The sequence below is a fragment of the Eublepharis macularius genome, chromosome 8 (genome assembly GCF_028583425.1).
Source record: "Eublepharis macularius isolate TG4126 chromosome 8, MPM_Emac_v1.0, whole genome shotgun sequence".
NCBI lineage: Eukaryota > Metazoa > Chordata > Lepidosauria > Squamata > Eublepharidae > Eublepharis > Eublepharis macularius.
Window position 1 is genome coordinate 56,089,548 of NC_072797.1, and position 13,957 is coordinate 56,103,504.

General features: G+C 44.1%; 1 protein-coding gene across 5 annotated transcripts in view; it reads left to right on the forward strand.

Moving 5' to 3' along the window:
- Positions 1-2,520: 2,520 nt before the first annotated feature.
- The window catches only part of CAST (calpastatin), an 80,333-nt gene continuing 68,896 nt past the window's right edge, over positions 2,521-13,957 (forward strand). For 2 of the 5 annotated variants that reach the window (XM_054986455.1, XM_054986456.1), the window contains exon 1: positions 2,521-2,747. In XM_054986455.1, the coding sequence (XP_054842430.1) occupies positions 2,700-2,747 (48 nt within the window). In that variant the 5' untranslated portion in view covers positions 2,521-2,699. Of the gene's footprint in view, positions 2,748-7,692; positions 7,818-13,957 lie in introns of those variants that run through there. The other 3 variants (XM_054986454.1, XM_054986457.1, XM_054986458.1) reach the window with 2 other exon arrangements.

Consider the following 13,957-nt stretch of genomic DNA (forward strand, 5'->3'; position numbering starts at 1 on the left):
CATCATTTCCCCCCACCATTCTTGTTTCTATCTGCCCTCTTCTCCACCTTCTGGTAGCACTTGAAGCAGGGAGTAGCAGCCTGAGTGTTACAGCCTCAGGAATGCAGTACAATCTGTTAGACCAGTTTGGGAGGCTCAAATATGGCTTAAAATTAAAATACACATACATATACACATGAAGCCACATAAAGATTCTTAGTGTTTCAAGTAAGACACTCCCTGACTTTGGTGGCCTCCTCTGTACTTCCCTATGTAATATAACAAGAGTGGTCCCAGTGAGCCCATTATCTATTTCCCTACTGGTTCCTGGTCCCATGTAAAAGCCTGAGGATTGTAGCACTGCCAACCTCCAGGGGGTGCCTGGAGTTCTCCCAGAATTACAACTGGTCTCTAGACTACAGAGGTTAATTCCCTTGGGACTCTAAAATCAATGCAAGTTATGTACTTCCAGAAGACATTTTATTTATCTGTATCTTACCTTTCCTCTTGTCTCATGTGATTGCCTAGCTCAAGGTTCTTCATCATTTAGCTGTTTTTTCCTTTAGTTTTTGTATTTCATAGCTCTTGATAGTGGTACAATTGGATCTGTGTCAGGTTTAGATCTATCCTAGTATGTGATATTGTCGGTAAAGGGCCTTGTACAATCATGGCTTCACTCATCCATATTTGAGGTGGGACTTGTTTAAACTTTGGCTTTAACAGTTGGTATTTCTGGAGCATATGGTTTCATTAGTACAAGAGGAGTTGCTGTTGATATGCTTGTTCTGTCTATTTAAATATTTATATCCTGCCTTTCCTCATGGCTCAAGGTGACTTACAAGTCAATTTAAAACATACAAAATAAAACTCCAGATTAACCCTCCCCCCAACAAAAGATGCCTGCAGTCTATATCCTGTTAAAAGTCCTGGCAAATAAAATGGCCTTGCAGCATTTCCTGAAAATGTATAAATATGGTACCTCCTTGGAGAGCTCATTCCAAAGAGTGCAGTGTGCAATAGAGAAGGCTCTGATAGATGCCAGGTGGACTACCTGAACTAGAGGAACCACCATTGGGTGACACCCTGAGGACTGTAGTTGCTGGATATAGCTGACTCCCCCATCTTGTCTTGCCCCCCTCAGCAGCCATATTAGAGGCCTCATCCCTTGGTTGGTATCTAGTTGAGATACAAAGTTAGGGCATGGCATGTGAGCAATTATGTTGGGCAAAGCTGAACTAGTCCTTTCCTCGGCAGCCAGCCTGATAACCTGAAGGCAGTAAAATGAAGTAGTAAAACGAGCAGTCCCATATGTACATATTAATTGTACATCTCGTTTAAGTATCACCATAGCTGCATGGAAAAATATTCAGGATACCTGTTTTGTTCATTTCTGATACAATAGCATGGCAATCCTGTGCAGAGTTTGGCTGGTTTAAGTCAACTGAAATCAATGCACTTAGGCTGGAATAATTTAGCATAGGATTGTACTATTAGTCATCTATAAACTGCTAAACTTTAACAGTGTGATTTTTCAATATGAAAATAACAGGATGTACTGGATTTTTAAAAAACTTTTGTAGGGAAAAGAATGGCTGGATATTATATAAACCTTTAGAACAATGGACTGGAGTTGTAGGGAGAAGAGGATCTAGTGGGCCCAGGGCATGAAGTTTGAATTGAACACTGCTGTGGCATCACAATATGCTGGCTTTGTGGTTAAATGGATGGATATAATCTGCATTTAGGCAGGAAGAGGCTTTCACTAACTGGCTGCAAATCAAAGATCCCCTGGAATTAGTTTGTGCAAGCATTACAGATTTGTTTTTCAGAGAGAAACCCCTTAACTGCCATAGTGTTTCTGAAACTGAGATAACTTTCAAAAGCAGCATGTAATGTATTGCCAGAGTATGCTATGCAATGTAAAAAAGTAAAATACCTCAATGGGTGTGTCTAAAATGTTATGTAACAATGGGTGTGTCTAAAATGACAGTGTGTGTGTGTGTGTGGGGGGGGGTGTCTTTTGATCTTGGCCTCTACAAAAATATGCCTAGGATCCAGTAGTATTTGTTTTAAAAATTCTCCTCCTCCTCCTCCTCCCCAGATCCTAATTAAAAATTGACAGCTACTGAAGGAAAGAGGATGGAGAATTTATTAGTTGTCACAATCAGCTTGGTGTAAGAAGGAATGGCTGTTTTCCTTGCTCAGCCCCCAGTATTTTGTTGCTTCTGCAAGGAGGCGTAATCCAAATTGGCCCAAGCAGCAGGTATCTTTGCGGGTCAGTTTTGCTTCTCCTCAGCGTTGGGTCTTATCGCAGGCAAGGAAGACATGGATCCGATCAAACATCGTAAAAGCGAACTTCGCCCAGCAGGGCAGGCTGAGGCTCTGTATAAATAGCCCAGGTCTGTATGGTATGGTATGTCCTGGCAAACAACAAAACCGCCAGCAAGCATCTTTTGTCGAGGCCGGGCTCCCTCCCTCCTCACAAAATAAATAGTGAACCCGAGGAGTTTGGGTTGTTACTACAGCGGCGGCGGCCGCAGGAAGAGGAGGGACTAGCGCGCTGCAGCGGCCGGGCTTTGGCACTGGGGCCCGCGGAAAAGCTGCTTCATAGCCTGCCCCCTCCGGCGTCTGCCTTGCAGTTCGCGCAGCGTCCCGTAAACACCCCACTGGGGAGGGGAAGCGCAGCGCTCAGGCCGAGCGGAGGCGCCTCCTTCGCTGTCATGTCTCAGCCTACGAAAGGCAAAAAGTCCGCCAAGGCGAGCCGAACGGTAAGGAGCGGTGACGCGGGATGCCCCTGGCGACACAGCCTGCCTGCCTGGAAAAACGGGACTTCCTCGGCTTTCCCTGCAGGACGGCCCGGCTGAGGCGTGTGTCAGGACGCAGGAATTTGCCAGCGCCCCGTGCGGGCGCCGGCCAGAAGGGGGCAGAGCGGAGCGGTGTGGGACGTCTCACCGCCTATTATAGGCCAAGGGAAGGCTAGGTTAAGTTCTCCAACTCCAGCGTTTGGGACAGAGAAGGGCGCTAGTGTGGCATTGGGGGGGGGGGAGAGTAGTGGCCCCTTCCCTTCCCGCCCGGTGGGTGGGAGCGGCTCGTATGCCTTGGTCACAGGGGGAGTGGGCTGACAGAGCTCGGATGAATCCCCACCTAGAATGCTTGTGGAGGGCGGGGGTCCTGTCAGTTATGTAAGCAATGCTCCGTCCCGACTTGTGAAAGGGGAATGAAAGCCACGGCTTGGCAAGAATTCAGACAGTCCACCTCTATTGCCCTGCTACTTCCAGATGAACGGGGGGCTGTCTAGGGTAAAGTTCCTCCATGATAAGAGAAAGTACTCCGTGTGAGCTCAGAGACAACTGTTTTGATCACTAACTCCTCTGGTGCCTAGAAATGCATTCTGATGTGCTCTGGCCTAACTTAAGCCACGGTTGGGATGTGAGTCGGTGCCTTGCATGGTATATAAAGGTGAAGGAGAGATGACAGCACAGCTAGGAGAAAAGTCATTTCCTGCTTTGTGGTGGGGAAAGAGCATGAAAGAATTACGCTGTTTATTTATTTACAAAGCACCTAAAATTGCTATGAGCTGCAGAGAAATTAAAAATAAAGGATGCCCAGTCTGCAGGCTTACAGTCCTAAAGTGATATATCCAGAGGTGTTAGTCCTTAGTAGCAAACTAGTAAAGAATCCAGTAGCACCTTTAAGACTAACCAACTTTACTGTAGCATAAGCTTTTGAGAACCACAGTTCTCTTCGTCAGATGTATGTTAGAACATGTTAGATTAGACATGAAACATGTTTGATTAAAATGAAACATGTTAGATTAGAATGGGTGAAGTCTAGGTTTAAACCTCAGCTCTGCCATGAAGCTTGCTAGAGTTTGGGGGTTGAGTGACACACTCTCAGCCTAATCTACCTTGCAGGGTTGTTGTGAGGATTTAATGGAGAAGGGGAGAATTATGTATGCTACCCTGAACTTCGTGGAGGAAGAACAGGATTTAAAATGTACTAGGTAAGTATATAAAAAGGAAACTCATGGTAGAAGATGGAATCAGAAAAGCCAGAGGAAAATAGATGTAAAGAAACAAGGGAACTGTGAAGGGGAGAACAGTTTAGCAATCAATCCCATTCTACCCGCAATATTTCCTCCTACAGGGTTCTCTAGATTCTCGTGGGATCCAACAGGCTGATTTCCCCCTCTTCCTTTTTCCCTTTGACTGGTACTCTGCAGCCCTCAATATTTAGTCTTCATCAGACTGTAAATTAATCAAAGCCCGTGTGGTATAGTTGCTAGAGTGTCAGACTAGGATGTTGCTGACCCAGGTTCAGATCCCCACTCCACCATGGATACTTGCTGGGTGAACTTGGAACAGTCATACACTCTCAAAGGGCTGTTGTGAGGATGAACTGGAGAAGAGAGTGATGTAAGGCTCTTCAGGTCCCCATTGGGGAGAAAGGTGAGGTATAAATGAAATAAATAAAAGGAAAAGCCCCTTCAAAAACAATCTCATATTTTCCTGCATGCTTTACCTTACCTTATCTTTACCTTATCTGTAGGTGGCCAGGTTTTGAGGCCATCATCATCATCCTTAATAGCAGGTGTCACCAGGAGCTAGTAATTTCACTGTTAGTCTGCTCCCGTATGGACGTTTCTCTCCAGTTTGGCATCCAAATTGTATGTGCATGTGTCTTTTGGAGCATCCATATGGCATCCTCCCCAACTGTCCACTTTCTGGCTTGCCCCTTCAACCAAACTGGCTTGATATGTTTTTTGAAACATTAAAGTGCTTTTTCATGCTATCTGGATGGGAAGATGTGCATTTCTGAAATTGTGCATCTGTGACCTTTTCCTTTCTCCCCCCACCCCCCTTTAAGATTGCCACTCCCTCTATCACCACTTGAGGACCTTTTCATGTGATTTAAAAATGATCAGTAATTGCTACAAGAATAAAAACTGGGAATTCAGAGGAATGAGTAGATCCTGCCAGTAGATCCTTATAACATTACAGCACTATGGCAACCTAACAATTATCATTTTTAAAGGCCTCCAAAATCATCTGACAGCACAGCAGGGGAACTGTAAGAGGCTGGAGAGAAGTGTGCAAAAAACCTCCTGTGTGGATGTTCTGCTGCCAGTGCGGATGCCTTTGCGTTCAGGGCAGCCGTGAGAGTGAAATGGAAAACCCTCATTGTGTGAATGCAGCCTTAGATGTGGCAATGGACTAGTCATATCAGTGTGGAGAGAAGGGCTAGGATCTGGATCCTCCGCCCTTCATGATTATTACCAATAATATTGTATACAAAGCCATCCGTCATAAGACTCTTGTAGAATTTAATAAGCAAAACTTTGATCGTTCCTTACCTACAAGATGCTTACAATCTAAAATAGATAATGGGGGAGGGAGAGAGAGAGAGGGGGGGAAGAATCACATGTAGGTGTCTTCCACACAGGGAAAAGGTTTTGGTGGTTTCCCTGTTGCTGGTGTGGCTGCAGTTAAAGGGCAGTAGCAACAGGTCTTCTACATGGCAGGTTTTCCTGCAGCTTTCCTGCCTCAGCCCGCTAGAAGTGGCCACCTCCCTCCCTTGGCCTCCCAGGGCTTCTGCATTTTTTAAAAATGGCACTAGAATATCATATCAATTTGCCATTGTACCAAGTAGTGTAGCACTTTGTCTGAATTCCCAACTTTTTTTTTCTTAAAAGGCAAGTCTCTAGCTCCTTTCCTTGTGGGGATATGCTTTTATTCTTATATGCCTTTTAAATGAAAGCTGGGAATTCAGAGAAATGGGTACACCTATTGTTACAAAGTGATAGCGATATATTCTAGTTCCTATAATTTTTTAAAAAAATAAGAGGCCCCTTCCGGTGGCAGGGGTAGTAAATGGCTGCCACAAGAACAGGGTCAGGGGAAATGGTTGTGGGGTGGGGGGGAGGAAAAACAACATTTTCCTGACCACATAGCAGCTATCCAGATTTTTCCTGCAATCTTTCCCTAAACTTTGGAGCAAATCAGGTTTGAGAAAAATCAGAGAAAAACCAGGGAACCACCCAGAGGTGTAAGAATGTATGCTAATAGAAAGCAGGAAAAAAACCCAATTTCCCAACAACATTAGACCCTGGGGTAGATAACCTATGTGGAAGACACCATACTTAAAAGTTGGTGTTAAAAGACACCATACATAAAACTAAAGGCTATGCTGCAGCGATGTGACTGTCAGAAAACATATTACAACTCGTAGCTTGCTACGTAAGGGAACTGATGTTTATTTACTTCATTTATAGTCCTCTTTTCTTGCTGAAGCCAGCTCACACAATTAAAGATAGTTCAATAAGAAGAGTATAATGCAACAAACAATGCAGTAAGAACTGTATGATATGTAAAATAAAGCAGGAAGATTAAAGAACAACAGTGTATGTAACATTGTTTTGCTACAATAGAGAAAACTGTGTTAGTATGTACAATGAATGCAATGAAGACTGCCTAAAAATGTCAAGGCTCCATTTGAGCGGAGGCTTTAATTGATGGCCCCTGAAGCTGTTTGTAACACCACAGTTCAGTCTTGGCACTCCCCCCCCCTTCCCCAAATATATATATGGGCATTTTGACTTGCTGATCTAACATTCTTTGGGGCCAAGATACTGCTCTGGAGATAAGAGCAGGGTTGATTCTCTAACAGCAGACGCAGGGGCCTATTTTGTCCTTCCTATCCCGATCGTGCGTTTCTTTAATTTCTCTGACAAATTGCAGTTCATCCCTGTGCAAAATGCTACACTTGGTGCAAAAGTAAGTAAAAGGCGCCTACTGCTCTGAGAGTGGATCCCCCTAACCAGCCCCTCTTCTACCAGGTCCCCTTTCTTTTCACAAATATCTCACTCATCACCGAGCCTTTGGGGGAGGGGCACGTGGTGAGTAATTTGGCTCAGTCCCGCATAGTTCCCAGACATCCCGCATTTGAGGAATGCGACGCTACTTGCCGGTGAAGGAATGACTCGCGCTGGAGCCCGTGTACTCCTTTCAAGAGTTTAGGGGGCGTGGTCAGAAACCGAAGCAGCCTTCTAGAGATTAGGGAGCGAGGCGAGGACGCAGTGCTAAACAGTGCAAAACTAAACAGTTACTCCAGTCTACACCTATTGATTTCAGTGGACCTCGATTGGACCGGAGTAACTCTGTTTAGGATTGTATTGAGTCTAGTAGCACCTTTAGGACTAACCAACGTTATTGTAGCATAAGCTTTCGAGAACCACAGCTCTCTTCGTCAGATAGTTAGCTGTGGCTCTCGAAAGCTTATGCTACAATAGAGATGGTTAGTCTTAAAGGTGCTACTGGACTCTTTACTATTTTGCTACCAGAGACTAACACGGCTAAACTCCTCTGGGTCTAGGATTGAGCTATAAGTGGCGTGGCAGGGGGACCCAGGGAAATAAAACTCCACTTCGGAAGCCCTGACTAGTCTAAGGAGGCCCCATTCCAGGGATTATTCTTGTCTGCACCCTTAAAGCGAAAGAGTCCGCTTACTTTGGGCCAACAGCCCCCCCCCCTTCCAGTCTCGCTGCGGGTTAATAGCCGATCGCAAAGGTGCGGCCGCAAGAGGCACAAAACCAACAAATCCTCCTCTGCCTTTTATCTGCTGCTGGCTGCGGGGCGGGGCAGCAGAAGCGGGCGGCTGCCGGCACGCCTCTCGCCGATTCCCCCTCTTTTCTCCCAATCTGCCTCTCCCTGCCACAGGGAAGAAATTTGCAGGCTTGGTCTGTGCGTGCCGTGCCTAACAGAGTCTGGAAGGCACTGAGGCTGTTGGAGTGGGAGCAGTTCGGTCTCAGTATGGCTTTTGCAAGCTGGTGGTACGCTACGGTAAATACTCACGGGTTTCGCTATTATCGCAGCTTTTGGGTTTTGTAGATCTTGCTAGACAATCCTCTAGAAAAGGCTCAGTGGAAAGAGTAGAGCCAAATGCATTAGAGCAACACCTTAGCCTAGATTATGCCAGACATGCACTTCCCCATCGAACAGGAAACTTCACCCTGTTCTGGTATGTGATATCTAGCAGGCTTCCTATGGACTACTCAACTATGAAGAATTTGAGACAGGAGAAAAGAAAGTGAACCTCAAAAAGCAGAGAAAAAGTTGTACTCCAGCTTTCAATTCCTGTAGATAGCAGCTGATTCGGTAAATACTTTTTGTCCTGGAATGTGTGTGTTAAACCAAGGCAGTTTTTAAACAGCCTAAATATAATTCTTTGTCATCTTTAAAACTTGTGAAGGCAACTTAATAGTTTATGATGATGGCACAGGTGCTTAAATGTGTAAGGATTTTCTTGTTTCAGGAGCTTTTCATGCTTATAGGTTGATGAGAAAACTTTCAAATGGCTCCTTAAAGTGCAGCTAGAACATAGAATTGGCATCTGGTTGAATTTAGTGGCAAAGCTACTACTAATTTGTGGTTTTGTCAGGTTTCATAGTTTAAAAAAAATCTTATTACTTTAAGTTCCTTTACCAATTGATGGTAGATTTCTCTTTTTGAGAACATAAAACTATTTTAAAATAAATAGATTGGTATCAGAAATATTATTTTAAAATATTTCTAGCATAGTGGAACTTTCCTAAAATAAACCATAACATTCTATGAAGTTGGGCAGTGCCTGTCACGCAAGATCACTGTGCATTAACCTACAATTACATCTTTTAAAAGAAACCATCCATGCTATTTGTCTGATTTCACAAACTTTAGGAAATGTTGGTAAAATGGTACAGAGAGACAAGCAACTCCCCCCCCCCCCACATTGAACTTGATCCAGCAAGGAAGGTTTGCATGTGAAAGTGCACTTCTGTGCATAGTTCATGAAAGTGCCTAGCTTGTCTGGGCCTTATTGGCATAGTTATCTCTGTCTTATGAGACAGATGCATGAGGCCTCAAGGTGTTTCTTGTAAATAGTTGCGCACATCTGGAAATGGATTGGGGTATCAAAGCAACAGCCTAATTAACAGAGTGGGAAGGGGATGATTTATAGCAACAAATGTGTGCATGTTTGATTTTTTCTGGATTGGGGCTATCATTTCCCAAAACAAAATATGGTGGGTTAATTTTTGAAACATAGCCTTTTTCATGACAAAAATGCATTTGGTAATTTAACTTTTTAATTCCAGCAGAATAGCCAGTTAGTCTACTGTAGCAAAGATGAACAGGAGTCTCATGCTGCCTTAAAGCCTAACAAAAATTTATTCCGATAAAAGCTTTTGTGGACTAAAGCCTACATATTCAGATGCAATGAGCTCAGACACTTTCTTATAGGAGAGTTGGGGGGTGGGGAACAGCACTGTCAAAAGCCCTGAAATGTAAATGATGTAAAATTAAAATTTAATCGAGAAAAGTAGAGAGTCCATTCAATAGTTCTAAACTAGTTAACACCTCTAATGGGTGTGGAGTATAGTAGTTAAGATTGTTGACACCTGTACCGAAATGACTCATAAATCCCAAGTCTGTTTAAGTCAGGGTGAGTGGTAGCGTTAAACCTCCTAATGAATTCCAGTTTGGTCATTTTACCCTGGAGTTTTCCTTTGAACTTCTTTTGCAGGAGACTGTTGGCATTAGATTAGCAACAGAACAGATCAATGCTCCTCCACTGATTTCTGAATATTGTGATCAGATGTGTCTACTTATTCTTTTTCACAGGGACTTTCCTCTTTGTTCATTGTATTTATAAAAGGTTGGCTGATTTGGAAATACATGACCATGAATTTCTACAGGGTGTCTTTCTTCCCTAATTGGTTAGGATATATGTTCCTATCAGGGATTTTTTTCTGGGAAAAGAGGTGGTGGAACTCAGTGGGTTGCCCTCGGAGAAAATGGTCAAATGGCTGGTGGCCCCGCCCCCTGATCTCCAGACAGGGAGATCTAAACTCCCCTCTGCCTGGAGATCAGGGGGCGGGGCCACCAGCCATGTGACCATTTTCAAGAGGTTCCAGAACTCTGTTCCACTGCGTTCCTGCTGAAAAAAAGCCCTGGTTCCTATTAATATTTGTTTCTATTTCAGTCACTGTCTTGTTTAAGGAAATGGATTTATTTGACAAATGCAGATGAAAGGTGCTTAATGTACTCAATTAGCATTGGGAATTCAGATGGAAACCTGAATTATATTAAGAAGCAGCTGTGAATTATATTATCAAAATTGTGCTTGTGGGAAAGTTGATTATGAAAACCACCCAGAGAGTTTTGGCTCATAAAAGGAATTGAACTTGAAAACTGTTATTAGCTTTAAACTGTTTAGACAGGCATCTGAATTAATTGGTTATTTCTTGCTTCCATTTAAGATTTTTTCAGGGAAGTGACACTATGGGCTTCTACTTTAAATGTTTGTCCACTTGGAGAAATACAAATCAGCAGGCTGTACTTGCTAAGTTCATCTGCCTGTGAATAGGAGTCTTGAAATCAACTTCTTTTTTTTTACAGAGAGATAATATATTGTTTTAGAGCATTCATCTACTGGAGCTGACTTAAAGAATCTGATCCAGATCGAACAGAAATTAGTGCCTTCCTGTAGAAGAGCACAGAATGTGCTCTGGATACAGAGAATTCCAACTTTTCTTGAAATTGTAACTTTACTGTGGGTTAGTATAAAGTGGAGTAGCTGCCTCTGGTGCTGGTGTGTGCACCTGTCTTTATTTGTTCAATATACATACTTTTTAAAAAAATTAAAGCTTATACTTCCTAGTTTACACAGCGTGCTGTGAAGATCAATGAGTTGGAACTGACAGGTGTGGCTTCTAAAGAACATACTTTTATGGCATTTTACTATGCTTTATTGAGCATTATTGCAAGTGCTGATGAAAATTGAAATGTATGTTCTCTTGAAGGCTGTACGCAATTCCCACTGTTGCCTTTGTAATAGGCATATTTGGATGTGTTCTAGTTGCTGTCACTTCACTAGCAAGGCCATTGAAGGATCTTTGGCAGTGTGACTTGGCTCCTTCTGCAGGTTTGAAAAAAGTTCTGCAGTGTTGAGTATGGTGAAATCAGAAAATACAATTCTCCTTGACAGGTATTGTGTATTATGTGCCGTCAAGTCGCCTCCTACCTATGGTGACCCTATGAATGAAAGACCTCCAAAACGTTCTGTCATTAACAGACTTGCTCAGATCCTGCAAACTGGAGGACGTGGCTTCTTTTATTGAGTCAAGCCATCTCGTTTTAGGTCTTCCTCTTTTCCTACTGCCTTCCACTTTTCCTAGCATTATTGACTTTTCCAGAGAATCTTGTCTTCTCATGATGTGACCAAAGTACGATAGCCTTAGTTTTGTCATTTTAGCTTCTAGGGGAGGATTCAGGCTTGATTTGATCTAGTACCCACTTATTTGTCTTTTTGGCTGTCCATGGTATCCACAAAACTCTCCTCTAGCACCACATTTCAAATGAATCAATTTTCTTCCTGTCAGCTTTCTTCATTGTCCAACTTTCACATCCATACATAGTAATGGGGAATACCATAGTTTGGATTATCTTGATCTTGGTTCCCAGAGAGATCTGCTTAACGGGGCATTTTTTTAGTGTGGGAATAAAAAACAGACACCACTTGGGTTTGACTACCTCTGTTAAAGAAGCAAAGCAATATGGGGTCAGAACTGATGATTAAAGCGGATCCGATCCTCATGAGTTGAATATGCAGAAAGCCCGATGTAAATTTCACCATGTGTAAGAGGCCAATACAGCAGCAATACCATATTAGGTATTAGTTGATATATTTGTTTAAAATACAATTTTCTTAATGTTTTTAAACTAAATATTGAAATATTGTTAAGATGAAAATGTTCCAAACACCCAGACATACTGTGCAATATCTCTCTCTCAAGAAGGGTAAGAAACTGAAAGAAGTAGAACAAGAGGGTGAAGCTGAGTTTACAGCTACCTATCTGAGGGGAGTCCAGACAGATTCTGATCTTCAGGCAAGGGTCTTAGATGTCAGGGCATCCAGTAATCTGAAAGGTAAATCTAAGGGAAGGAACAGTGAAGAGCAGGAGGTATGCAACATGTGCCAGAAATGGGTAAACTTCTTATGCTCAGGTGAAACCAGCAAAACTTGTCAGGAAGAAGGGGAAGTCTAAAGGCTGGGAGGAGGTTGTTGGAGACAGTCTTAGTGATATCTTTCAGGCTGTGATTTTGAAGGAATTTCTGACTGGCCTGTTCTAGCTACCAGGGGCTGATTTATACATTATGGCCTATTTTATTTTATTTATTTTATTTATATTTCAATTTATATACCACCCATCCTCAGGGGCTCTGGGTGGTGAACAAGTTAAAATAAATAAAAACAAGAAAACAACTAAAATCAACATACAAAACAATAATGAAATAAATTAACCAAGTGCAATGGTGGGGAGAACCCCCCCACCCCAAAGGTGGGAGGCCGACATGGCACCGCCCCCTTCAACCACCTAATGCCTGGCAGAACAGCTCTGTCTTACAGGCCCGGCGGAACGATAATATGTCCCGCTGGGCCTGGGTCTCCATTGACAGAGCGTTCCACCAGGCTGGGGCCAGGACTGAAAAGGCCCTGGCCCTGATTGAAGCGAGGCGGGCTTCCTTAGGGCTAGGGACCACCAGTAAACATTTATCCGCTGATCAAAGCGGTCTCTGGGGAACATACAGGGAGAAGCGGCCCCGAAGATATGCCGATCCTAACCCGCTCAGGGCTTTAAAAGTAAGAACCAATACCTTGAACCTGATTCGGAATTCAACTGGAAGCCAGTGCAGCTGGCGCAGGACAGGTGTGATATGTGACTGGTAGGATATACCAGTCAGGACCCGCTCTGCCGCATTCTGGACCAGTTGTAGTTTCCGAATCAGGCCCAGGGGTAGCCCAGCGTAGTAACAGTAATCTAGCCTGGAGGTGACCTTGCATGGGTCACTGTAGCCAGGTCCTGGGGCGTCAGGTAGGGGGCAAGTTGCCTAATCTGACAGATGGAAAAATGCAAACTTGGCTAAAGCCCACACTTTTGTATTTATATTGCCAAGTTTTTATATAATTATATATTTATATAATTATTTTTACAAAGTGGTGTATTTTGTGTATGATACTTATGTTTTTTACAAGTCTGTACTGGTTATTAACTGTAAATAAATCTGATTGATTGATTGCAGACTTGGCAACCACCATGCCCTGGGCCTCCATCGACAGGGAGGCATCCAGGAGCACGCCTAGACTCTTCACCACTGGCAAAGTTGCCAGTGGTGTCCCATCCAGGGCAGGGAGCTGGATCCCAACATCTGGCAGCCCCCGTCCCAGCTGCAGGACCTCCGTCTTCCCTGGGTTCAGTTTCAGCCTGCTCTGTTTCAACCATGCCATCACAGCCTCCAGAGGCCAGATCGTCTGGGGCTGTGTTTGGCCGGCCATCCATCAACAGAAAAAGCTGGGTGTCATCCACGTATTGATGACAGCCCAGCTCAAACCTCTGCACCAACTGGGTGAGGGGGCACATGTAGATGTTAAATAACATTGGGGAGAGTATCGCCCCTTGCGGAACCCCACACACCAAAGGGTGATAGATCTCCCCCGAGTGCCACCCTCTGTCCCCGACCCTGGAGAAAGGAGACCAGCCACTGTAAGGCTATCCCCCTAATCCCTACATCGGCGAGGCGGCTGGCCAACAAATCATAGTTGACTGTGTCAAACGCTGCTGTGAGATCGAGTAACACAAGCAGCGCCGACTCGCCTCAATCCAGATGCCTGTGAAGGTCATCTCTGAGGGCAACCAAGGCCGTCTCCGTCCCATGACCAGGACGGAAGCCAGACTGGAATGGATCCTGGACTACAGCATCATTCAGGAATTCCTGCAGTTGTACCGCCACTGCCCGCTCAATCACCTTGCCCAGGAACGGAACGTTCGACACTGGGCGGTAACTGGACGGGTCAGTGGGGTCCAAAGATGTTTTTTTAAGGAGGAGCCGCACCACTGCCTCCTTTAACGCTCCTGGAAAAACCCCAGAGCTCAGGGAGATGT